At 39.3% G+C, this 27,927-nt stretch overlaps 1 protein-coding gene across 1 annotated transcript; it reads left to right on the top strand.

Annotated features, from left to right (window-relative positions):
- Positions 1-15,226: 15,226 nt before the first annotated feature.
- Positions 15,227-17,440, top strand: LOC138903714 (purine permease 3-like). Its single transcript, XM_070192192.1, has 2 exons — positions 15,227-16,024; positions 16,994-17,440. The coding sequence occupies exons 1-2, from the start codon at positions 15,314-15,316 to the stop codon at positions 17,339-17,341; spliced, it is 1,059 nt and encodes a 352-aa protein (XP_070048293.1). The 5' UTR covers positions 15,227-15,313; the 3' UTR covers positions 17,342-17,440.
- The last annotated feature ends 10,487 nt before the right edge of the window (positions 17,441-27,927 follow it).

Below are 27,927 nucleotides of genomic sequence, written 5' to 3'. Positions count from 1 at the left end.
AAAGGTGGGTAACTGATGGTGGTTGGTTGCATTTGAAATAATTGCAGGATGTGAACATTGAATGGAAATCGGAGAGAAGATTGCTCCCGTTAGGAGAACGATTACTTCCTGGATTACCTATAAAACTTAAACACGCTGCACGCAAGTATATATGGATTATTGCAAGAATTTAGACATGATGTAAATTCCCTTTGAACCATAAAAGTTGTCTTTGGACGGTGAGGATGATGTCCTTAGACCATGACGTCCTGGGCCATGAATCATGTGATAAGGGATTCGCAGGCCATGAAATGATGTCCTCGGGCCATGAAAATGGTGCCTCTGAACCATGATGCCTTTGAATAATGATGTGCAATACTGAGAGATTCTCAGGCCATGGAATGGTGTCTTCCGGCTATGAGGATGATGCCTTCGGACTATGACGCCTTTGGACAAATATGGCGATGTTTCAGCCTATGAGATGCGAAGATATGATGCTAGGTCGTATGTAAAACGAAACAGAGATTAGGCAATGCTTAGCCGCAGGCGAATAGAAGACAGTGCTAGGTCTTAAATAGCATAATGGAGATAGTATTTAATCTTGAGAAAAAGGCAGTGCTTAGTCGTATGCATAATAGGAGACAGTGCTTAGTCTCATGTAAGTAAGGGAATCGGTGCTTAGCTTCATGCAAAATAGGAGACAATGCTTCATCTCATGGAAAGAAAGGAGACAATGCTTAGTCTCATGCAAGAAAGGCAGTGCTTAGCCTTATGCAATTAGGGAGGCAGGGCTTAGCCTTATGCAGTTAAGGAGGCGATGCTTAGCCTCGTGCAAATAGGAGACAATGCTTAGTCTCATGCAAAGAAAGGAGACAATGCTTAGTCTATAAAGGAAGTGCTTAGCCTTATACAATTAGGGAGGCAGGGCTTAGCCTTATGCAGTTAAGGAGGCGATGCTTAGCCTTGTGCAAATAGGAGACAATGCTTAGTCTCATGCAAAGAAAGGAGATAATGCTTAGTCTCTTGCAAGGAAAGGCATCACTTAGCCTTATGCAATTAGAGAGGCAGGGCTTAGCCTCATGCAAAATAGGAGACAATGCTTAGTCTCATGCAAATAGGAGACAATACTTAGTCTTATGCAAAGAAAGGAGATAATTCTTAGTCTCTTGTAAGAAAAGGCGTCACTTAGCCTTATGAAATTAGGGAGGCAAGGCTTAGCCTCATGCAAAATAGGAGACAACGCTTAGTCTCATGCGAGTAAGGGAAGCAGTGCTTAGCTTCATGCAAAATAGGAGACAATGCTTAGTCTCATACAAAGAAGCCAGTGCTTAGCCTTGTGCAGTTAAGGAGGCAATCTTTCTTCGTGCAAAATAGGAGACAATGCTTAGTCTCGTGCAAAGAAAGGAGACAATGCTTAGTCTCGTGTAAGGAAAGGAAATGCTCAGCCTTATGCAATTAGGGAGGCAGTGCTTAGCCTCATGCAGGAAGAGGATACAAAGCTTAGTCTTATGCAAATAAAGGAGATAACGCTTAGTCTCATGCAAGGAAAGGTAGTGCTTAGCCTTATGCAATTAAGGAGGCGATGCTTAGCCTCATGCAAAAATAGGAGACAATCCTTAGTCTCGATGTAAGGAAAATAATGAGTGATAGTAGAGTGTTTCTTAGCAGGAGATGCTTGGGATAGATAATCTGCTATCTTGAAGGTGGTGACGTGACATGTCTGCAGATATTATTGTCTTACTGTGCCTGCATCCAAAGAAAAATTGTGAGTTTTGCAAGGAAAGGTTGGTTCGCGCTTTTGTCTTCTGCTTTGCCTGTGCTCCTGTCTTGAGATCCTATTTGGGTCACCCTGGGTAACATATGGCTGTTTATAGAAATAAAGTTTTTTGAAAGAAATGCGTGCATTTGATGAACGTGGTTATTTAAAATATAGTAATATGCAATATCGACTAATTTAGATGAACCAATGACTGTGACATATTTTAGAGACATTGCGGCTTCCTTGCTCTAGAATTTTGAGGGTCCTCCTCAAAATTCTACCCCAGTTTAAAAGCAATTCTTTGATTGTTCTGCGTATGACGAAATTGGCTGGACTTACTTTATAATTTTGAGTGTCCTCCTCAAAATTCTGCCCCAGTTTCTGACCATGGCAAAAAAATGAAGATTTTATTGAGATGTGACCGAACCCACAGGGCTGCCTACGTATCCCCTCTTAAACGGGAATCAGGTCAAGCGTAGTTCAGTTACATGAAGAAATGTAAATAATCTAAACATAATATCTCTTGACTGCATCTGAGTTGATAGGTTTTGGCCAAACTTCTCCGTCCATCTCTACGAGGATGAGCGCTCCTCCTGTTAGTACTCTGTGAATCATATAGGGCCCTTGCCAATTGGGTGAAAATTTCACTTTGGCTTCATCTTGATGCAAGAAGATCTGCTTCAGCACCAGCTGCCCCGGTGTGAATTGTCTAGGCTTAACCTCTTTGTTGAAAGCTCTGGACATTTTGTTCTAGTAAAGTTGACTGTGACATATTGCGTTCATTCTTTTTCCATCAATGAGATCCAGTTGCTCATAACGACTTCGTATCCATTCTGCATCACTGAGTTCAACCTCTTGTAAGATTCTTAAAGAAGGAATTTCGACTTCGGCGGGAATAACAACTTCAGTACTGTGGACCAGCAAGTAGGGGGTTGCCCCAGTTGATGTGCGAACCGTGGTACGATATCCCAATAAGGAAAATGGTAACTTCTTGTGCCATTGTTTGTGATTATCTACCATCTTTCTCAATATTTTCTTGATGTTCTTGTTGGCAGCCTCCACAACTCCATTCATTTATGGCATGTATGCTGTGGAATTCTTATGCTTGATCTTGAAGGTTTCACACATAGATTTCATTAAGTCACTGTTAAGGTTGGCGGTGTTGTCGGTGATGTTGGATTCTTGCACCCCGAATCGGCAAACAATACAATCCCTAACAAAATCTACGATGACTTCTTAGTTACGGCTTTGTAAGATGCAGCCTCAACCCATTTTGTGAAATAGTCTATGGCCACTAGAATGAACCTGTGCCCATTCGAAGCGGCGGGTTTGATCGGACCGATGACATCCATTCCCCAAGCGGAGAAAGGCCAAGGTGCACTTGTTGTATTGAGTTCATTTGGTGTTACTCGTATCATATCCATATGTAGTTGGCATTGATGACACTTTTGGACATATCAGATGCAGTCTGTTTCCATAGTCATCCAAAAATATCCTGCTCTTAATATCTTCTTAGCTAAAACAAAACTATTCATATGCGGTCCGCAAGTTCTGGCATGTATCTATTCGAGCAGTTTGGAAGCTTCCATGGAGTCAACACACCGTAATAATCCCAGATCTGGAGTTCTTCTATACAGAATTCCTCCATTTGGAAGAAATGGTTGGACAATCTTTGGATTGTGCGTTTCTGAGTATGATTTGCGTGCTCCGGGTACTCTCCTTTTGCCAAGTATTCTTTGATGTCATGAAACCACGGATTCCCATCAGTTTCTTCTTCAACATGAGCATAATAAGCTGGCTGATTAAGGATTCCTACTGGAATAGGATCAATGAAATTCTTGTCTAGGTGTTGTATCATGGAAGATAGAGTGGCCAACGCATCTGCGAACTCATTCTGTACTCTTGGAACATGCTTGAACTCTATCTTTGTGAATCTCTTCCTCAATTCTTGCACATAGTGCAAATACGGCAATAGTTTGGTATTCTTTGTAGCCCATTCTCATAGAACTTGGTGTACCAATAGGTTTGAGTCACCAATTACCAGTAATTCTTGAATGTTCATGTCAATGTCCAACTTGAGCCCCAAGATGCAAGCCTCGTATTCTGTCATATTATTGGTACACGGAAATCTAAGTTTTGCGGATACCAGATATTGTTGACCCGTCTCTGATACCAAAACTGCTCCAATACCTACTCCTTTGAAGTTTGCAGCTCCATCGAAGAACATTATCCAACCGTCATAGATTTCGGTGATATCTTCTCCTACAAATGATACCTCTTCATCAGGAAAATACGCTTTTAGTGGTTCGTATTCTCCACCCACAGGATTTTCTGCCAGATGATCTGACAACACTTTCCCCTTGACCACCTTTTGAGTTACATAAATGATGTCGAACTCACTCAGTAGTATCTGCCATTTTGCCAACTTTCCCGTAGGCATGGGTTTCTGGAAGATGTATTTTAACGGATCCATTCTTGAGCAGGTCAAAGCGCAGCAGGTGTGCTCCAGCAAAGAATATCGTGCTTCATAGGGTGTGAACTTCTTACTTAGATAGTATATGGCATGTTCCTTTCTTCCCGTCTCGTCGTGTTGTCCCAAGACACATCCGAAAGCCCCATCCAGTACAGATAAATAGAGTAGCATAGGTCCCCCAAGTTCTGGTGGGACCAGAACAGGTGGTTTGGATAAATATTCCTTGATCTTATCAAAGGCTTTCTGGCATTCTTTAGTCCATCTTGTCGCGGCGTCTTTCTTTAACATTTTAAAAATCGATTTACAAATCACAGTTGATTGTGCTATGAAATGGCTGATGTAATTGAGACGCCCCAAGAAAATCATCACCTCTTTCTTGTTCTTTGGAGGTGACAAATTTTGGATAGACTTGACCTTTGACGGGTCTAGCTAAATTCCTCGACGGCTGACGATGAACCCTAGCAGCATTCCAGCGGGGACTCCGAAGGAACATTTTGCGGGATTTAGTTTCAAGTTGTATCTTCAAAGTCGATCGAAGAATTTCCTCAAATCTGCTATATGATATGTGCTCCTCTTGGATTTGATGATGACGTCATCCATGTACACCTCTATCTCACTGTGTATCATGTCATAAAAAATGGTTGTCATGGCCCTCATATAAGTGGCTCCAGCATTCTTTAGGCTAAACGGCATCATTTTGTAACAATATACTCCCCATGGTGTAATAAAAGCTGTCTTTTCGGCATCCTCTTCATCCATCCAGATCTGATGATATCCCGCGAAGCAATCCACAAAGGATTGGAGTTCATGCTTGGCACAGTTGTCAATCAGTATATATATATTGGGCAAAGGGAAATCATCTTTGGGACTTGCTCTATTTAAATCCCGATAGTCGACACACACTCTGACCTTCCTATCTTTCTTTGGAACCGACACACTATTAGCCAACCAGGTCGGATATTCAACCACTCTGAGAACCTTAGCTTTGATCTGCTTGGTGACTTCCTCTTTTATTTTCTGGCTCATATATGGCTTGAACTTTCTGAGCTTTTGCTTTACAGGCGGACACATAGGGTTGGTAGGTAGTTTATGAGCCACTACGGACGTGCTCAAACCGGTCATATCTTCATAGGACCATGCAAAAATATCCTCATACTCCTCCAAGAACCGAATGTATTCTTTCTTCTCCGACAGTGATAAGTGAACGCTTACACGCGTTTCCTTGTCTATTTTGTAGTCTCCTAAATTAATTGTTTCGGTCTCATCCAAATTGGACTTAGGCTTGTTTTCAAAGTTTTCCACTTCTCTGATAATTTCCTCGAGTATTATATCCTCTTCCAGATCCTCTGAATCATTATCCTTATGTCTTATTACATGTCACAGTCATAGGTTCATCGGGATAAGTAATAGTAATGCTGTAGAGGAAAAAATGTAAAGAATAATAATAAATACTAAAAATAACAATGCATTAAATAAATCTTGAAAACATGAAATAAGTACGGCTCGATGACCCGAGCAATTATTTCAAAACAAAATACGTTGAGAACAAAATATTGAAAATGTCTTAGATGCTCATAAAATTGCTTTCAAAATAAATGATGCTAATTGTCAGGATACCCAGGAACTCGACAGGCCCTTGATGGTGCAGCAGTCCAGTTCTTGAGAACAACTCCCTTCTCCATGGTCTGAATAATAAGGCCTTCCTCCTCATCCTCCTCAACTATCGCACTGCAATCCATGTCTTCATCATCCAGAAATAGATTCCTTATACCAGCTAGAACTTCATCTTCTTCGGACTCCCACATCATGTCAGCTTGATGAAATGACTGGCTCAAATGTGGTACTGGTTGCACTAGAGGGTAATAAGGACCACGCCATGGTGGCGACCAATTCTAATGCTCGTGCCAGGTGTATTCATACCCAAGCCCAAACGTTGTGCCGTGACGCTTTAGGTGTATCGGATTGGTGATCCCCCGGAGATTCTTACCGAGACCCTTGCCAGGTTCTTACCCTGTCCATGCCAATATGCCTTCTATCTTAGTACTCCACAATTTGTCCTTTTCAATTACGTTGACGCGATCGATGCGATGGTATGTTTCTCTACCCAACTTCCTGCTATTCTCAATGACCGGAACAGTTTGATTGGTGTAAATTGGATTACTCTCATCCCCATGGATGATCACTTCCTGATGGTTCCACTCAAACTTCACGACCTGATGTAGAGTAGAAGCTACGGCCCCAGCGGCATGTATCCAAGGTCATCCCAACAATAGGTTGTAGGTAGCAGATATGTCCAATACTTGAAACTCAACATCAAACCGGGTTGGGCCCATCTGTAGGCTGAGGTTGGTCTCCCCAATTGTGGCCCTTTGAGACCCATCAAATACTTTCACATTCATACTTTCTGCTCGTATCTCGTGCAGAACTTTACCCAACCTTTTCAGAGTAGTTAGTGGACAAATGTTGAGACTCGAACCCCATCTATCAGGACTCTGGCAATGAACTTGTCTTCAAACTGCACTGTGATATGCAGTGCCCTGTTGTGACTTGATCCTTCTGGTGGCAGCTAGTCTTCATGAAAAGATCTTGTGGCTTTCCAACACTTGCCCTACAATGTTGGCCATCTCTCCACTGGTGATGTTGTTGGGTACATAGGCTTCGTTCAACACCTTTATCAGGGCATTCCTATGTGCCTCGGAGTTTTGCAGCGGTGATAAAATAGATATTTGAGCAGGGGTTTTGTTCAGATGATCAACCACAGAATATTCCCTCGCTTGCACCTTTCTCCAAAGGTTGTCCGAGCCAGTCTCAATGATTTAGATACAGTTTCTTTGCTCGTTCCTCTCAAATGCTCGAGTGTATAAACCCTACCAGTTCTGGTCATGCCTTGCGCTTCACCTGTTTCTTCTATTTTTGCTTTTACTTTTATTCTTGCTTCCGCAACATAATCCCACGGTATAGCATTAGACTTATAAGACAGCGTTGGTGCTTCAATCACGGTGAAGGGCGTTGTTACTTTAACCTCAAACGAGTTGGTGCAGCTACCTCACCTTCAATTGGTTCCTGAGTCTGTACGATGATAGATGTGAGAGTGACTGGAGATGTTTCAGAATTATCCCCTTCGCGAATGAGTCCAATTGACCCCTCTGAGTCCCACTCTTCATCGGTCTCTATCACGTTTACTCCTTCACCCCTGTGATTTGGGAGAGGATTGTTACGCACATTGGGTGCAGCCTCCTTTGCCTATATGACTTTGGTGTCAATTAATGTCTGAATCTTATCCTTCAAAGTACGACACTCATCAATAGTATGACCTTTCATGCCTGAGTGATAGGCACATGTCTTGTTTGGATTAATCCACTAGGAAGAGTTTTCCATAGCAACAGTGGGAATGGGAGTGATATAATCGGCAACCTTTAATCTCTCGTACAGCTGGTCTATAGGTTCAACAATTGTGGTGTATTGTTTGGGTGGTCTGCGGTCAAAATTTGGTCTAGGTGTTTGGTAGTTTTGGCGGACTGGTGGTGAGTGGTAGTATGCGGGTTGGGTGTTATAGGTATGGTAAGTGGTGGTGGGTTGTTGGTATCTGGGAGGTGAAGGCTGATATGTCGGTGGAGGTGTTTTGTTGTGATAGGAGACTTCGGACCTTAGGCTACCCTTACTGCACCTACTTCTTTCTTCTTGGAGATACCTCTTGACTGCAGGGCCTTATTTGTGGCTTGGAGTGCTTCAAAATTTGTCACTATTCCGCTTTTGATCCCTTTTTTTATTCTCTCTCCCAACTTGATGATATCAGAAAAATTATGGTTTTCAATAACCTTTAATCTTTCATTATATTGCGGATCCTGAGCTCTGACGAAGAACTTATTGATTTGTTCTTCTTCCAACACTGGCCTTACTTTTGCAGCTTCAGACCTCCACCGAGTAGCATACTCGCGAAAAGTTTCTATTGGCTTCTTCTTGAGATTTTGAATGTACAAAACGCCAGGGGCGTTTTCTGTGTTAAACCTGAACCGATCCATGAAATCTGATGCCATTCTCACCCAATTAACTCATTTCTTTGGGTTCTAACTGATGTACCAAGATAGGGCGTCTCCGGTGAGGCTTCTCATGAATAACTTCATGCAGATTCTTTCATCCCTGCCTCCTAGAATCTTGTCACAATATGTTCTCAAGTGCACCTTCGGATCACCAGTTCCGTCGAACATTTCGAACATAGGAGGTTTATAACCCTCTGGCAGTTCTACATCTGGCTGAATACATAAATCTTCATAATTCAAAACCTCAATGCCTTTGCCCCCTTCGACACTTTGAACCCTGCCAGTAAGTTTCTTGAGTTCCTCCGTCATGTTTTTGATGAGCAGGTCTTTCTCAGCGGATTCGGGTATCTATAGGGTCTGTTGTGGGGTATGGGGTAAGGTTTCCACATATATGGGATTTCTTTGGTGAACTCCGGGAATCTGGGCGTAATGGTAGTCATTGGTTGAGTTTTGCGGGTCAGGAGTAGGCTGTGGTGCATTTTGAAGAGTGTTGTAGGTGGTGGTTTATGGATACTGGGTCGGATGATGATGATGTTGTGGAGGGATTGGTACTGGGTGAGGGTTGGGGTTTTGAGGAGGTGTGGCGTATTGATGTGGTGCAGGAGGATTTTGCGAATTTTGTGTGTTCTGGGGAGGAACCGGGTTTTGGGCGTTTGTGTTTTGTTGGTTAAGGTAGAGGACGTTTAGGGTGAGGGAAAGGTTTGCCAAATTCTGGACCTACTCAAGTTCCCCTTGTAACTCCAGTATTTTCTGTTCTAACCGTAAGACCAAGTCGTTCTGTGCCGGAGTACTCCAGCCATCTGATGTTTCGACATTCTTTGTATGTGTAGCATTGTCTTTTTTGATACTACTCATATCATCCATTTTAGCTTTTCCTTTGTTTTTGGGATCACTTGGAGGAGGAGGAGGACCTCTAGATCTGGTATGATATGATGATGATGCCAGTATGTACGAACCAACCTTGGGGAATAGGAATAAACAAAAGAAAAGAAAAACAAAAAAAGTAACCAAGTCAGTAAGGAGTATTAAAAGGATGTTTGCGATATTGAACGTGTGTTGCAAAATTAGTAAATAAATTCGTGTCCTAATTTTGGGGACCTCATTGTGCCCGAGGTAGGCTTAAGCGACATATAGATTTGGAGAAAATTGATGCCAATAATTGTGTCATTTTATTAATGTGATAAATGAACCAAACCTATACTAAAACGACAATAATTATAAAGAGTTACTAATGGCATTTGTCTTATTACAATCAAAGACTAAAACGAGTCTAGAAAGCAAATAAAAAATTACTCCTAATCTATTTGGTCCCAGAGGTACCTTCTCCATGCTTGGCCTTCTTGGCTCCATCAATCAGGTTCCCCAGGTCGCGCATGTCCAACAGCAGATAAGCCCTTGCTAGATGCCCTCCTTCGTTGCCCTCTGCATTCTGACAGTCTGAGATCCTTTTCCTCATCTTTCCCTCAAGCTCCATCAACCCGTGTTCCAAATATTCCAACCTCTCTGTTGATTTAGTAGCGATTCTTTTCCACTCGTTGATTGCTTCCATGTCCACTTTGTGTTGTTCCAAATGCCTGGCTTCAGATTCGAAAACCCTTTTGCGCAACATCCTGTATTTGACTTGTGCCTCAGCAGCGTCGTCTATGACCCTATTCCTCGGATTAATTCCTGGCTTGACATCTCCCGCTATATTATCTACCAACCATGATGGGTAGAAGTACACATGGCCGGTATATGTTGCCACATATGTTGTGCCTCGAACTTGAATGGAATGGTGTTCCCCTTGAAGTCTGCTTTGTACTGGACCATGTTGGAAACCTGAGGTATAGCCTGCTTTCTCCCAGCTTGCCTTATAACCCTTATAGGATCATAAGGGTAGATCCCTCTCAACCCGATTAGCACTAGATAGGGAGTCTCTCTTCACCTGATGATGAATTCGCTGCTAGGGAACAATTCGAACATCCAATGCACTTTTTCATCAGTAAAATTGCTGAAGAAACGTACCCAGCTCACAATATTTCCTGGTTGTGCAAACCTGTTTGGGATAAAAATCATTCTCTTCGGATGATGATAGGCCATGTGGTCATTCCATGGTCGTCGCGGAAGTTCTTGACGGAATTCACCTCTCTAAAAGTGTTCTAATAACCATACCTGCAGCAACAGATTGCAACCCTCAAAGTGCCTATACCCTTTTTTTGCAATGATCTAAAGCCCGATACATCTCAGCCAAGATCATATGGACAATGGTGTAAGTTTTCCCCTCAATTCCCTCCATTAAAGTCCTAGCGACCATAGCTAGGCGAGTGTGGATCCTTTCTCCCTTCATCAGAAATATCAACATTCCCAAAAAATAGACAATGAATACGAAAACCTGGCGGTGTGTCCCACCCAAAGAGGTAATGGCAAGTTCATTATGGTAAAGGCGATATGACTTGCTGTGCCCATAATGCTCATAAAGGAACTCAAATGGTATATAAGACTTCTTCAGACATAGTATCTCATCATTTTTCTTGAAACCCATCATTTTCAAGAAACCTCGGGAAGTACGGTTTTCCGATACCAACAAATCAAGGCTATCCCATGGTAGTCCAGCGAAGCCTCCTATTTTCTCTAAAAGAGGAGTCATTTCTATGTCGCCAAAATGGAAGATGACTCTCTTATCATCCCAAAACATGGTGGCGACCTCAATTAATGCATTTTTTGGCTGAATGTCTAATAACATATTCCCGAGGACTCTTTTTACATGGTTTTTGTCACATGGTGAGAGGTTTTTTCACCAATCTAGCAGCAAAGATGGGATATTTTGAACCATGTCGAACCTGGAGACTTTGTGCCTCATTTGTGCAAAACAAATAAAGTTAGCCCTTTTCCCCTCCTAATTTGACTATTTACCCATTAATGATCGGCATACAGTCATGTTTTCTCCAAATAATGCACATATCGTGATGGTATCCATTGGGATTACGGAAATTCCGGCGGACTTTGGACACGGCTTGCGTTAGCGGGTTATCACGTGGACAGCATTCTAACCCATGCTAGGTTTGGACATGATGCATGTACAGTTAATATTAGAGTGGAGTTTCTAGAAAAGTTTAGACAGGTACTCTCAAGCGGACAACTTGAGAGGGAAAGGCACGGAACCATCGACTGCACCGCTGATCGACTAGTTTTACCGCAAATAAGCCTTTCCAAATTTAAAGGGTGATTTCGGAAGAGCGCGGATACTCATCAAGCGCCGGCTATGGTATTAATTGGGCACGAGTAGAATATGATGTGGAGCATGCTTTATGTAAAGATAAACAACACGTTTTCAAATATGTTGCATGTTTAAATACAGTATTAAAACGAAACGTAAAGACATGAAAAGAAAGGAAAACAAGAAGAAGTTAGTTCGCGTAATGCAGAAGTTGTAATAAAGTAAGCGAGGGAGTAAGGGTGGGGAGAGGCATGTTGTAGCAATTTAAAAGGCGACTTGGAAAAAATAAGTACGACTAAAAAAGGAACACGCATGTTAGAGCCAATTTGAGAAAAAGAAGGGAAAATAAGTGAAGGGATTTGCATACGAATTCAAATAGAGGTAGAATAATGGAAAGGGTGTGCATGAAGCAATTAAAAAAAGAAAACAGGGGCGGGATATTCATGTAGCAACAAAATAATAAAAGAACAAGGAAACACGTTTATCAGAGGAGACTAATTCACATGAGCCAAGTTTGTTATGGTAAGAGCCTAAGTGTAAGTCCCCAACAGAGTCGCCATGCTGTCGCGCCCCTTTTTCTCGCGAAATCGGGTTTCGACATGTGAAAACTCTTTTAAGGATGTATTAAAAGCGGAGAGTCACCACCTAACGGTTTAAGGTGTGTTAGGGAACTTATTTGCATATGACTCAGGTTTGACTAGTTTGCATCACCAGAGATCGGGTAAGGGCTCGAAATTACCTCGATGAGAAGGTGTTAGGCACTCTTCGAGGTCCACAATTGTGGGTCCCGATCTTGCTTTGTTCGTAGCTATTGGGGTCACGTTCTATCTTTCTTTTGTTGTTCTTTACTCAAGACAGTATATGTACTCGAGGCAGACAATTGTATTGTTATGTTACTCCTTTAGACGATTCATGAATTGTGCTATTAGTTACCAGGGGGTTGTATTTAGTATTCCATATTGTCTCAGATCAATTATTGCACTTTGTTCATATTATGACTGTAAGACATTATTATATTATCTCGTTTCATGATTATTTTCAATTTTAACAGCCTTAGTAGTTAGGTGTCTTGGTGGTATTTGAGTTGTGACAAATTTGAAATGGCGAAAGGTGCCAAATGATATAAAAATATTTTGGGAGTATTCTTAGATAACTAAGAAAATACTTGCAAAGGAGGGTCAAATACCCAAAGCTACATGTACCAGTGTCATCGTAATTACATTAGTTTGCACAATTAAATAGTCATCCGTGATTTGGGTCTCCTTGGATGGGATTATGATTGCTAACAAAATTGTCGAAATCACAAGGTATTCTTCTGGAGACGCCTAGTCAATATGGGATAGGTGCTCGACTTCCATGAATATACACATAGTGATAGACATTATCAGGGGCGGCCCAAGAAGATTGGTGGCCTAAAGTTAATTTTTAATTTGGGGCCTTTCAGAAGGAAAAACAGAATTATCATAACATCAATGATTCATTCCGATGTTCCTACACATAGAACAACACAATTTAGCGCAATTGTCGCACAATAACTCACTTAAACCAACAAAATATAGGGCGAGTAATGTGCTAAAAGTATAGAGTTTTGGCCTAACATAAGTTGTTAATAGTTTCTTTTATAAATAATTTAGTCTCTCCTAAGATATTGTTGATCTTAGATAATAGAACCAAATTCATATAGATACCTCACTAATGATATCACTCGTAAAATTTAAAAAATGAAAAGTTTTATATCCGCGACAAGGGTTTAGGGAGAGTGATTCTCTTTTTCTATTTTTTGCTCAAACGGTTACATCACTACTAAATTAAAAGTTATCTTGACTTTTTATAAAATATTTTATTTTTTATTTTAATATACCCAATATATTTAGACTCTACCTCTAAAAATTGTTGTGAGATGTATTTGATCCAACTTACCTTAATTAGATATATTGGGTTCGAGTCGTGTAGTTAAACAAATCCCGTTAAAACGTGTTCTCTCTTTTATTAGACCTTACGCGGTACGAGTCTAGATTAGTCGGGGTCTCAATACAAATACGAGTAAAAAAATAAATGAAAAATTTGGAACCTAAAGCCTTTGCTTTAGTGGCTTGACCCTTGGGCCGCCCCTGGACATTATGTCAGTGATCAAGGACTCCTACGAAATATAAGAGTTTGTTTAAAGCTTCAAACTTAATTATGAATTACGAAATAATTTTAATTGCTGAATTGAGTTTTTTATGAAATATATTTATTGAATTGATATTGAATATGATCTTACCATGTCTTTCCAAAAAATCTCGACTCACTTTATAATTGAGGGGGTATATGATGCGCATTGAGTACTTGTGATTTTGTACTCACATACTTGCTCGGTGACGCTAGATCTCTTCGTGGATGCATGTATTATGATTCAAAATGATATGGATATTTACTATATAGGTTTCTCCCTCTCTTCTCTGGCTATTATAGTGAGCCCGCTACTGTTTATGTGGTACCTTCTAGTCTAGTTTATTTTATGCACTTAGGTAATCATTATTATATAAGTTCCATATACACTACAGGGGTCATGTATTTATGTATAGAGCATTTTCATTGTATTCATTAAGGTATGTATAAAGTTTTCAATAGCTATTATGCCGAACATTAATAATTCTAAAATATTTTTAGAATTTGTTTATCATGAAGCATGCATTGTTGAAGTCAAATAATAAAATTGATATTGATTCTCTCGGTCACAAATTTTAAAGCATCAGGTGCCATGTCTCGCTCCTCCAGCTTTGAGGCGTGAAAGTAAGCATTTTTCCCCCTCTTGTGTACTTTAGTTTTGACATATAAAACTCCAATTACGTATTTTCTTAAGAAACATATAAATTGAGAGCCATTGTGCAATTTTCCTTTTGGCTTAACTTTTAAAGGACCATAGATATCAAATCACCACGAATTTTCCTACGTTGATTCTGAAAATGGTGTCATACCCCTAATCAATACACCTTTGTCGTTAATACCAACCTTTTTGTACCGAAAAAATAGGTTTGTACCAACCTTTTGTATGGTAAGTTTGTTCTACAGGGTATCAATCCTATTTAACAAAACAAGAAATAATATAAAAAGTTTCTGTTGCATGCAAAAGAGCTTACTCAGCTCAGTCTTGACTGTCTTGTGTCTTTTGGCACATGAATCAAACAAAAAACCAAGACGCCATCCAATTTTGATTTTCTTTTTCTTAATTGTTTTTTATCGTGTTGTAAGCATGTCTCACATCTATATGTGGCAGTTGAACCATTGAATTTAAATTGGACAGGTGTGGCAAATTTAAAAGTGCATATAGACGAAACGGAGGGGAACCTCACTGGAGATAGGTCTGAATCCTTTCTGGTTCTAGACACGCTTTCATATAAGAAAATCCATTATATAGGGGGCTATTCATAATTATTCAATTCTTACCTAATATAATACCCACGTTTGCCCCATGCATCCTTGTTAATTTTAATCAATTTTTTTCTCTTCGCAAGTGCGAATGCAAAATTATAAGCCAACCAGTAGCATAGGCAAGGACTATTTACACAGTACAGTCCATTGCTTTTCCTAGAAATTCAACGCTGCAATTTCATAACAAAATATAATCATTGCTTTTATATTTTTTATATTAATATATCATTTCCCTTGTGAATCATATGAAAATTACTAGTACTGCAATTAATCTATTCATGATAAAGCCTTCTTAAACTGGGGCCACTCCATGTCGTGAAACAAATCGCGGAGATGTACTAAGATTTCTCAATTATAAATAGATCTCATCACTGCAAGAGGTCCAATAATCCAAACCTTTGCAGAAAAAGACCATCACTCCAACTTATTATCCAAATCTCTTGAAAAAAAGTATGGAACATCAAGGATTAAGCATCGCTATGAGGAGAATCCTCCTGCTGATTAATTGTATAATACTTGCTGTTGGTATCTGCGGTGGCCCTCTAATGATGCGTCTATATTTTGTGGAGGGAGGTTCAAGAGTATGGTTTAGCAGTTGGTTACAAACTGCTGGATGGCCACTCACCTTTATACCTCTTGCTATCTTATACTTCTATCGTCGAAAAACCGAAGGCTCTAGTGCCAAGTTTTACTTTATAACACCCCGAATTTTCATTGCGTCATTCGTCATTGGCATTGTCACTGGTGTTGATGATTTTCTCTATTCGTGGGGCGGGTCAAAACTCCCTGTGTCAACCTCTTCACTGCTTCTTGCGGCTCAACTTGCCTTCACGGCAGTAGGTGCTTTCTTCATAGTGAAGCTGAAGTTCACACCCTACTCTATCAATGCAGTGGTTCTGCTGACAGTTGGTGCTGTTTTACTGGGTGTTCGATCTAATGGTGATCGGCCGGAGGGTGTGACAAGTAAAGCCTATATTCTTGGTTTTATGATGACACTTCTCGCAGCAGCTTTATATGGAGTCATTTTGCCTTGTATTGAGTTGATTTACTTGAAGGCAAAACAAGTTATTACTGCTACGTTGGTGCTGGAGATTCAGATGGTCATGTGTTTTGCTGCTACTGCTTTTTGCACCGTAGGAATGATTGTTAATAACGACTTTAAGGTAATTCTTTCTTCCCCTATAGCTCATTTTTGCCCATGCATCTTACTCACTCCATCACATTTTATTTTTTTTATATTTTTATAATTTATTGATAACGTGGTAAAAGAGCAATCGACGTGTTATTACTAGTTAGAAATGTAAATGAACTTTACGGTAGAAGGGTGAATAATTTAAATCTTTTCTATATTTAGTCTATACAAATAAAATAATAGTTCATTTTTACAGTTGAAAGGTGTTTATGTTTAAACTACTAGTTTTAAGAAGTTTTTTACTGCCACACAATGCTAAAATCATAAGTTTGAAAAGTCTAAAAGATACACAAATATTATAAAATATGCTTAAAACCCAAGTTTCATAAATTTATTTTCATTTTGAAATTTCGAGACACAAATTATGTCACATAAATTAAAAAAGAGATCGTAATATATATGTTTCTCGACTCTCGTTTGGTGTTAATTGCCATTAGATCCCTAAGGCCTTCAAATGACCAGTCTATCAACTTCTCTTTAGGTGATGATCTATTGGCGTTCACTAACATCAATAGTCCATCTTTTAGGATTTCTTAAATTCGTTGGAAACCTCTCTTTTTGTTTTCTTTTTTCTTTTTTCTTTTTTCTTTTTTCTTTTTTTTTCTCTTTTCATTTATTTCTCCTTATTTCATTTCCAATAAAGTTTGCTGATCTTAATGACAAGAGAGAACAAAAGCATGTAATGAGTTGTGAGTTTGACTTTAGCAGTAGAAACCCTAAATTATTCATATCCCACATAGAGGGATCAAGACTCTTGACATGGTTGACTGAAGACATATAGAAAGTATATGAAAGCTGGATGTAATATACTGGATTCGAATAGATTTACCTAAAAGTTTTGTATCATATATAGATACTTCCAAGGTTTCAATTTTGTCTTAGCTATAGACAATCTTTTTTTTTAAAGAGCAACGACTAAGAAATTGATTGAAATTTGCAGGCAATATCAAGGGAGGCAAAACAATTTAACCTTGGAGAAGCTAGATATTATACAGTGGTAGTATGGACTACCATTATTTGGCAATGCTTCTTTGTGGGTGTAATTGGAGTCATTTACTGCTCTTCTTCTTTGATGTCTGGGGTTATGATCGCAGTTCTACTTCCTGTTACTGAGGTATTAGCTGTAGTTTTCTTTAGGGAAAATTTTTCAGGTGAAAAGGGCCTTGCTCTTTTTCTTTCTCTTTGGGGTTTCGTCTCATACTTTTACGGAGAGTTCAGACAAACAAAGAAGGAGAAGAACAAAAATTCAAAAAGTGAGATGACAACAATGCATACTGAGTCTGTTTGATTTACTATTCACGGCTATACAGATAAAGAGTTTGTATTTTTTTGTAGAAAATAATGTACGCTACTTTGTGGAATACGTATCTATTCATTAATGTTGAAACGAGAAATTTATTCAACTCAAGTGAGCACTTTTCTTTTATTTTCAATATATTTTCCATCTTAAAAAGCAATGTTATCTAAAACCCAATTTGTTTAATTTCACTCCATTTTTCTCTTCACAAGTGGAAATGCAAAATTCCCCGCCAACCAGTAGTATGGATATGGCTATTTACGCAAGTCATGGCTTGGGTACTAATCTGGTAAGGAAAATAGTGTTTTTGTTTTCTGTATTGTTACTTAATTATGATTTAGTCCACATATTATATACTTAGAAATTTTGACCTTCAATTAACATAAATGTGCTATTTTAGTCCCTTCATTGACAGTTGTTTAATTTAACGATGTTAGTATCGGCAAAGGGTTATTTTTGCCTTCTAACACTATATCCTTTTTATCCCCTCCTCTACAAAGTCCATTCCGTCGAAGTTTTTATCGTTAACAAGATTTGGCAAACTAATGTTTTTTAGCTGGGTGAATTATCTTTCAACGAGACACAGACATATTAGGCTATCAGCTCTGTTTCATTTCCTTTTTAATTTTTCAAATTTAAAAAGTGATATTCTTTTTTAAACAAACTAATATGAAATAGTGTCATTATTTTAAAAAAGAAGGATTACTTACTTTTTGTTCGCTATAGAGAATCTCTTTAAAGTTCAACGATTAAGATATTGATTGGAATGAGTATTTTACGACTTGAACTAGAAAGATGAGAACTAAATGGGTTATTGATTGTAAGTGTCTATTGTATTATGTAGATTGACTATAATTGGGTTATATGGATTACATGAAGTTATCATCCAAGAAAAAGTGAATTTTGGTTTAAAATAATTTTTAGGTTGATCACGGTCAACATTCTTGGTAAACGACCTTTGATCGGTGTTTTGATGAATCCGGTAGGTTCGTATGATATTTTTTGGACTTGTACGCACTTTTGGTTGGGGTCCGGGGTGACCCGAGCGCATTTTAACGTGTTATGTGAAATATTGTGAAAATAAGTTTTCAAGTTGAAATCATGAGTTTTGATGATTGATTCATGTTATGTGATATTATTTTGATGATTTGAGGTAGCGAGTAAGTTTGTATGATGTTATTACACTTGTGTGCATGTTTGGTGTGGAGTCCGAGGGGCTTGGGTGAGTTTGAAGTGTGTATCAGATAAGTTTTGGATGATTTGAGATAGCTAGTGTGCTTTTGTTTATGGTGTTGATATGCAGGTCTCGCATTTGTGAGGACCTGTTCGCAAATGCAAACTCCGCTTTTGCGAAGTCAAGCTCGCATTTGCGAAAATGGGCTGGGCAAGACAGTCTTCGCATTTGTAAAGAGAAGTTCGCAATTGCGGACATCACCAGATCGCTTTTGCGAATGCTTGGTCGCTTTTGTGACTGGGCACCAGACTTAGTCAGGTTTGCAACTGCGAACCTTTGAGTGCATTTGCGATAAAGGAGTGCATCGCAAATGCGATGTTTTTGTTGCATTTGCGACTTTAGCAGGCTGGGGGCACTGTTCACATTTGCGACCAGTGTTTCGCATTTGCGATTGTCGCAATTACGAATAAGAGTTCATAATTCCAATACCTACAACTGGGTAAAAGAGGAGAAAATCGGGAGTTAGCTCATTTTACACTATTTTTTCAACCCTAAACACTCTAGAGGCAATTTACTATAGGGTTTTTCATCCCAAAATCATTGGTAAGCAACTCTAGTCTACTTTTTTTTCAATTACCCATTACTTTTCAAGAGTTTTTAACATCAAATAGAGAATTTCTATGGTAGAAATTAGGACTTTTGGGTAGAATTTAGGCATTTTGCAAAATTTGGATTAAGACCTCAAATTAAGGTCGAATTTAAATACAAATCACATACTCGGGCTCGGGGTAAATGGATAATCGGATTTTGGTCCGAATCTCAAATTTTGACCAAGCGGCCCCGAGGTTGACTTTTGTTGACCTTTTTAATTTCATCAAAGATTGAGCCGTTTTCATTCGTGGGTAGTTTCTAAATCTTATTTTGAATTGTTCGAGCGATATTTGATTATATTTGGCTGGTTTGGAGACTTGTTCGAAAGGAAAAGTCGTGGTTGATTGTTGAGTTGGTTGTACAAGTAGGTAAGTGTCGTGTCTAACTTCGACTTGAGGGATTTAGTACTTGTTGGTCTGCTTGTTATGTGAATTATATAGGAAAATAGGGTATATGCAAGGTGACGAGTGTATATGCATTGTCACGGGTTAAAGCATGCGGGTTGAGCTATTTACCTTTATGTTATCACTTATTCCATGTTATCTTTTGTTATGTGCTTTGATTGCTACATGATCTTACTTGTTATCCATGTCTTACTTGTTATCTGTTATTTAAATTGTTGCTTGTTTGATTTCTTCATTTCTTGCTCAATATTTGCTTACCTGTTATATGTCCCTACCTGAATTAATTGTATAACTTTATTGTTTTATGTCTTACGTGCCTTTATTGCATTTGAACTACTTGTTGCACTTTATTATGCTATTCTGATTTCTGGGAGTTTTTTAGCTAATATTGCGTCACTAACTTGTAGAAAATTATGAATACGAGGTATTGGTTATTCTCTATTTGAACTGATAGTTCCTTAATGTTCCGCTTGTTTTATTTCCCTTTTATGTTGAGATTATGTAACTAGTTGTGTTAAGTTATTATGTTAATGAGTTGATATTGGGAACGAGTTACGCGCCGCAATAGTTATTGTGTTAAGTATTGAGATCGGGTTGCACGTCGCAACAATTATTATGTTAAATCTTGGGATCAGGTTACACGCCGCAACAATTATTGTATTAAGTGTTGGGATCGGGTTATGCGCCGCAACAGAGTTGATGTGTTGTAGTTGTCTGTAGTTGTAGAGTTTTATATCGGTATTGTGATATGAGATTTGAGATCATGTTATTCTGGGGCTCTCTGGTAGATGACTTTCGAGTCCGTTTTTTTGAGTTTACTGCTTTATTTCTATTTATGTGTTATGTTATTATTATTCGTACAGGTTTATAGTGAGTGCCTTGTTATAGCCTCGTCACTATTTTATCGAGGTTAGGCGCGACACTTACAGAGTACAAGGGGTCAGTTGTACATATGCTACACTTCTGCACTTCTTGTGCAGATCCTTGTGTTGGTCCTAGCGGAGCTTAGCGGAGACTGCTCGGATTCGACTGCTATAGGAGAACTGAGGTAGAGTTGCTCGACTTTCGCAGTCCCTGTAGTCCCCTTCTATCATGTTTTGTTTTTATTCTAGTTTCAGACAATATTATATTTCATTTCTGACCATGTTTGTAGTATTCTATACGCTCATATTTTTGTGACTCCGAATTTCTGGGATATGTTTAGTCTGCGCTATGTTGTATTTATCACATCTATTTCAGATTATTTCAGTTTCGTATTATTAATGTTTCGCTTTAATTGATAAAAATGGGAAAATTACAAGTTAACATTTGCTTGCCTAGCAAGTGGATGTTAGGCTCCATCACAACTCCATGGTTAGAATTTCGGGTCATGACAAGTTGGTAATAGAGCACTAGGTTTTCTAGGGCTCATGAATCATGAGCAAGCTTAGTAGAGTCTAGAGAATCGGTACGGAGACGTCTGTACTTATCTTCTGGAGGCTATAGAGCTTTAGGAAATTTTACTTCTTTGTTTCTCTGACCTGTGACATTATTCTATCATTGATGTTTGAACCATTCTATTTTTGTTCCCTCGCAGATGGTAAGGACACGCACAACATCCACAACCGGGTAGGAGCCGGAGCCCCGGGTTGTATCTACTACCAGGGGTAGGGGTCGGGGCAGAGGAAGAGGCATAGCTCAGCCGAAAGCACGCCCAACATCAACTATTGTAGAGCCTTAGATCGAGCAGGAGGAGGAGATCCCTGTTCAGACTGCACCTGCTGGATCAGCTCAGGTCCGGAGGGGTTCATAGCCACTCCCGTACTTCAGGACGCCCTAGTACGTCTAGTGGGCCTTATAAAAAGTGTGGCCCAGGTCGGAGTATTTTCTATGGCACCCGCTGTCTCTCAGGCTGGGGGAGGAGCCCAGACTCCCACTACTAATACTCCAAAGTAGATGGCTCCCATATATCAGACTCTGGCAGTCCCGACAGTTGGAGTAGTTCAGCTAGTTATTACTACATAGCCCATGGAAGCGCCCGCTATGTCTTTGGAGGGGCTTAAGAGGTTGGACAAGTTCACCAAGCTCTTTCTGATTCATTTTGGTAGTACACCTTCTGAGGACCCACAAGATTACATGGACTGTTGCCACGAGGTATTTCACAACATGTGTATTGTGGAGTCAAATGGAGTCGACTTCGCAGTGTCTCAGATGACCAGTTCTGCCAAGAGATGGTGGCGGGACTATGTTCGATGCACACCAGCAGGTTCACCTCCACTTACTTAATTCAGTTCTCATAGCTATTCTTGGAGAAGTTCATCCCTTTTATTCTGAGAGAGGGCTACCGCAACCAGTTTGCGCGTCTACTGTAGGGTAGCATGATTGTTACCCAGTACGAGACCAGATTTTTTGACCTATCTGTCCATGCAGTTATCTTAATACCTACTGAGATGGAGAGAGTGAGGAGATTCATAGATGACCTTACTTATGATATCAGGTTGCAGATGGCTAGAGAGATTGAGGATGACATCTCTCTCAACCGGGTTGTAAGGATTGCTAGACGGTTCGAGAGGGTTTATGATCAGACATAGGGGCGGCATTTGAGAAGAGGCCTCGTCATTTTAGTAGTTTTAGTGGTGCCTCATCTAGAGGTAGGGGTCCATTTAGTAGAGGCCATCCTCACAGGCCGATTTAGTCAGTGCTTCAGGTAGCACATGGTGCCTCGAGAAGTCGTGGTTCTTTTGAGTCTCGTCTTGAGCAGCTAATATTAAGCACACCTTTAACTCCTATCAGTGCACCACAACTACAGAGTTACTACGGTGGTCATTCGGGTCATCAAGGATCGTCTCCAACTCAGTTGTTAGGTCAGCCACGGGGTTGCTTTGAGTGCGGCAACGCAGGTCATATCCGGATGTACTATCCTAGATTGAGGAGCAACAGACCACCGCAGGGTACTCGTGCCATTATTCCAGCACCGGTATCAGTTCTATTTGATCTGGGTTCCACTTATTCATATGTGTCATCCTATTTTGCTTCATATTTATGTCACGCCCCAAACTCGGGGAGCGCGACCGACGCTCAACCGAGTAAACCCGACTATGCAAGCCTGTTAGATTTCATTCTACCCAAATTCATTCCTGAATAAAGATGAGATGTACTCCGTTAATCAAATACTAAAGAGATTTAGCTGTCGTGATGCCACCGAACTTCGTTCGTTCAAACCTTGAGTAAAGGCTTGAATAGCTTAATCGTCTGTAACCGGTGGTAGTTCCATGCGTTCCATCTTGAACCAAGATACGAATTTCCTCAATATTTCGTTGTCTTTTTATTTCAGCTTGAAGAGGTCCGACTTCCTAGTCGCAACCTTTATTGCTCCGGCGTGGGCTTTTACGAAGGAGTCTGCAAGCATGGCGAAGGGATCCATGGAATTAGGCGGCAAATTGCGGTACCATATCATTGCTCCTTTCGACAAGGTTTTTCCAAATTTCTTCAGTAGAATAGATTCAATCTCATCGTCTTCCAAGTCATTCCCTTTTATTGCGTATGTGTAAGAGGTGACATGCTCATTAGGGTCGGTGGTCCCATTGTACTTAGGAATTTCTGGCATTTGGAATTTCTTTGGAGCGGGTTTCGGAGCCGCACTTGGAGGGAAAGGCTTCTGTACGAATTTCTTTGAATCCATACCTTTTTGAATCGGCGGTGCCCCCGGTATTTGGTCAACCCGGGAGTTGTATGTCTCTACTTTCTTGTCATTTGCCTGGATTGTTTTTTGTCCCGATTCAATCCGTTTAGTGAGCTCCTCGAGCATTTTCATAATGGCAAGGTCAGTCCCCGATTCGTTGGCGTTCGACCTTTCCGGCACAGGCTCGGTCCTGTTAATGACTTCTGGTTCGATCCTACTCAGTGTTCAGTGCTGGTTTTGTAGTTGTGCTATAGCGGCTTGTTGAGCCTGTAACATTTCGAATATCAATTGGAGGCAAACTCTACCATCTTCTCCGCCCTGCGTACCTCGACCACCTGAACGAACTTCCCTGCGTATGCTACTTTTGGGATCAACGCCCAAATTTGTATTTGGGGCGACATGTGAACTGACATCGACGAGATTTGCAAATGGTGCTCCCTCGAGGTCAGCCTGAGGCGCCTTTATCCCTAGGGTGGCTATATTGTCATTTTTCCCCTGAAATTCGAGGCCGTTGTCACCATGTGTAGGCGCTGCTTGTGAGTTTGACATGTTTATCCTGAAAATAAAGATTCTTATGAGAACAAGTGTAAAGCAGTGTGTATTATCGAAATCAGTATTAAGCAATCACTATTATCCATGGCACCACGGTGAACGCCAAACTGTTTGCCCTTAAAATTATATAACAATTAAACTTATAATATGTCTCTAAGGACACGTAATTTCACTTAATACCAATTGATAAATATGAAGATTAATAATAGAAATGAACTATAAAGTAAAGCAAACCAGTATTTGAATGGAACTCAGCCCTCGAGTTTGGATACCCTCGAACTGGTTAATATAAGAACAATATAACAAACTGATGAACAATAGTATAAACGAGAAAGAGAATTATATTGCTTTGATATCTGTGAACAATGTGTGTTACAAATGATTAGAATCCCCCCCTCCCCCCTTAAATAGTAGAGGAATTCCTCTTATAGTATAATTCTAATTACAGAAGAAAATCTCATGATTAACTAATTAACTGTTTCTGATTTGATCCGTTTCGAGATTTACGCCATCATCCTCGACTATCACGGATATCTCGCCTTTCTGTTATTGTGCTATCTTTGATCTTGCTCGATGCCTGTCTCATTTGGCTTTGATCGCTACTAGCCTCGATCTCAACAGGTACCTCAATTCTGAACTCAGTACCTTATCCTCGTGATTTGTTCCGTTAGGTCCATCCTTCGATGCAACCTCCCGGTCTCGGTCAAATAGTAAAATTGGGTGGGCCCGGTTTTAACCGTATACAAAACCTTCATCTCTACCTTAAGCATTATCCAAGAGGTTGTGAGTTCGAGTCACCCCAAGAGCAAGGTGGAGAGTTCTTGGAGGGAGGGAGCCGAGGGTCTATCGGAAACAGCCTCTCTACCCCAGAATAGGGGTAAGGTATGCGTACACACTACCCTCCCCAGACCTTACTAGTGAGATTATACTGGGTTGTTATTGTTGTTGTATACTTATTAACTGATCATGTAATGAAATGAGTGTTTTTGACTAATCCTTCGTCAGTATTTTATTGGGGAAAAAGTCAATGAGTCATACTTGGTACGTGTCAGTATATTCATAATATACTGCTACATATTCTTCTTCAGATTCAGATTCCAGTACTAGTGGAGCATCTGAGAGCGCTTAGGAGTAGTTTAGGAGACTTAGGTGTGAGCTATCTTGCTTTGTTCGTAGCTATTGGGGTCACGTTCTATCTTTCTTTTGTTGTTCTTTACTCAAGACAGTATATGTACTCGAGGCAGACAATTGTATTGTTATGTTACTCCTTTAGACGATTCATGAATTGTGCTATTAGTTACCAGGGGGTTGTATTTAGTATTCCATATTGTCTCAGATCAATTATTGCACTTTGTTCATATTATGACTGTAAGACATTATTATATTATCTCGTTTCATGATTATTTTCAATTTTAACTGGCTTAGTAGTTAGGTTAGCTAGGTACCATCACTGTCTTGGTGGTATTTGAGTTGTGACAAATTTGAAATGGCGAAAGGTGTCAAATGATATGAAAATATTTTGGGAGTATTCTTAGATAACTAAGAAAATACTTGCAAAGGAGGGTCAAATACCCAAAGCTACATGTACCAGTGTCATCGTAATTACATTAGTTTGCACAATTAAATAGTCATCCGTGATTTGGGTCTCCTTGGATGGGATTATGATTGCTAACAAAATTGTCGAAATCACAAGGTATTCTTCTGGAGACGCCTAGTCAATATGGGATAGGTGCTCGACTTCCATGAATATACACATAGTGATAGACATTATCAGGGGCGGCCCAAGAAGATTGGTGGCCTAAAGCTAATTTTTAATTTGGGGCCTTTCAGAAAGAAAAACAGAATTATCATAACATCAATGATTCATTCCGATGTTCCTACACATAGAACAACACAATTTAGCGCAATTGTCGCACAATAACTCACTTAAACCAACAAAATATAGGGCGAGTAATATGCTAAAAGTATAGAGTTTTGGCCTAACATAAGTTGTTAATAGTTTCTTTTATAAATAATTTAGTCTCTCCTAAGATATTGTTGATCTTAGATAATAGAACCAAATTCATATAGATACCTCACTAATGATATCACTCGTAAAATTTAAAAAATGAAAAGTTTTATATCCGCGACAAGGGTTTAGGGAGAGTGATTCTCTTTTTCCATTTTTTGCTCAAACGGTTACATCACTACTAAATTAAAAGTTATCTTGACTTTTTATAAAATATTTTATTTTTTATTTTAATATACCCAATATATTTAGACTCTACCTCTAAAAATTATTGTGAGATGTATTTGATCCAACTTACCTTAATTAGATATATTGGGTTCGAGTCGTGCAGTTAAACAAATCCCGTTAAAACGTATTCTCTCTTTTATTAGGCCTTACGCGGTACGAGTCTAGATTAGTCGGGGTCTCAATACAAATACGAGTAAAAAAATAAATGAAAAATTTGGAACCTAAAGCCTTTGCTTTAGTGGCTTGACCCTTGGGCCGCCCCTGGACATTATGTCAGTGATCAAGGACTCCTATGAAATATAAGAGTTTGTTTAAAGCTTCAAACTTAATTATGAATTACGAAATAATTTTAATTGCTGAATTGAGTTTTTTATGAAATATATTTATTGAATTGATATTGAATATGATCTTACCATGTCTTTCCAAAAAATCTCGACTCACTTTATAATTGAGGGGGTGTATGATGCGCATTGAGTACTTGTGATTTTGTACTCACATACTTGCTCGGTGACGCTAGATCTCTTCGTGGATGCATGTATTATGATTCAAAATGATATGGATATTTACTATATAGGTTTCTCCCTCTCTTCTCTGGCTATTATAGTGAGCCCGCTACTGTTTATGTGGTACCTTCTAGTCTAGTTTATTTTATGCACTTAGGTAATCATTATTATATAAGTTCCATGTACACTACAGGGGTCATGTATTTATGTATAGAGCATTTTCATTGTATTCATTAAGGTATGTATAAAGTTTTCAATAGCTATTATGCCGAACATTAATAATTCTAAAATATTTTTAGAATTTGTTTATCATGAAGCATGCATTGTTGAAGTCAAATAATAAAATTGATATTGATTCTCTCGGTCACAAATTTTAAAGCATCAGGTGCCATGTCTCGCTCCTCCAGCTTTGAGGCGTGAAAGTAAGCATTTTTCCCCCTCTTGTGTACTTTAGTTTTGACATATAAAACTCCAATTACGTATTTTCTTAAGAAACATATAAATTGAGAGCCATTGTGCAATTTTCCTTTTGGCTTAACTTTTAAAGGACCATAGATATCAAATCACCACGAATTTTCCTACGTTGATTCTGAAAATGGTGTCATACCCCTAATCAATACACCTTTGTCGTTAATACCAACCTTTTTGTACCGAAAAAATAGGTTTGTACCAACCTTTTGTATGGTAAGTTTGTTCTACAGGGTATCAATCCTATTTAACAAAACAAGAAATAATATAAAAAGTTTCTGTTGCATGCAAAAGAGCTTACTCAGCTCAGTCTTGACTGTCTTGTGTCTTTTGGCACATGAATCAAACAAAAAACCAAGACGCCATCCAATTTTGATTTTCTTTTTCTTAATTGTTTTTTATCGTGTTGTAAGCATGTCTCACATCTATATGTGGCAGTTGAACCATTGAATTTAAATTGGACAGGTGTGGCAAATTTAAAAGTGCATATAGACGAAACGGAGGGGAACCTCACTGGAGATAGGTCTGAATCCTTTCTGGTTCTAGACACGCTTTCATATAAGAAAATCCATTATATAGGGGGCTATTCATAATTATTCAATTCTTACCTAATATAATACCCACGTTTGCCCCATGCATCCTTGTTAATTTTAATCAATTTTTTTCTCTTCGCAAGTGCGAATGCAAAATTATAAGCCAACCAGTAGCATAGGCAAGGACTATTTACACAGTACAGTCCATTGCTTTTCCTAGAAATTCAACGCTGCAATTTCATAACAAAATATAATCATTGCTTTTATATTTTTTATATTAATATATCATTTCCCTTGTGAATCATATGAAAATTACTAGTACTGCAATTAATCTATTCATGATAAAGCCTTCTTAAACTGGGGCCACTCCATGTCGTGAAACAAATCGCGGAGAT

This window comes from Nicotiana tomentosiformis, chromosome 12 (assembly GCF_000390325.3).
Source record: "Nicotiana tomentosiformis chromosome 12, ASM39032v3, whole genome shotgun sequence".
Classification (NCBI taxonomy): domain Eukaryota; kingdom Viridiplantae; phylum Streptophyta; class Magnoliopsida; order Solanales; family Solanaceae; genus Nicotiana; species Nicotiana tomentosiformis.
The sequence above is the reverse complement of the archived record's forward strand: the minus strand, read 5'-3'. Positions and strand labels throughout refer to the sequence as shown.

Coding starts and splice junctions, on each gene's coding strand:
- LOC138903714 (XM_070192192.1), top strand. CDS start 15,314: ATGGAACATCAAGGATTAAGCATCGCTATGAGGAGAATCCTCCTGCTG. Junction 16,025..16,993: donor TTGTTAATAACGACTTTAAG/GTAATTCTTTCT, acceptor TGAAATTTGCAG/GCAATATCAAGGGAGGCAAA.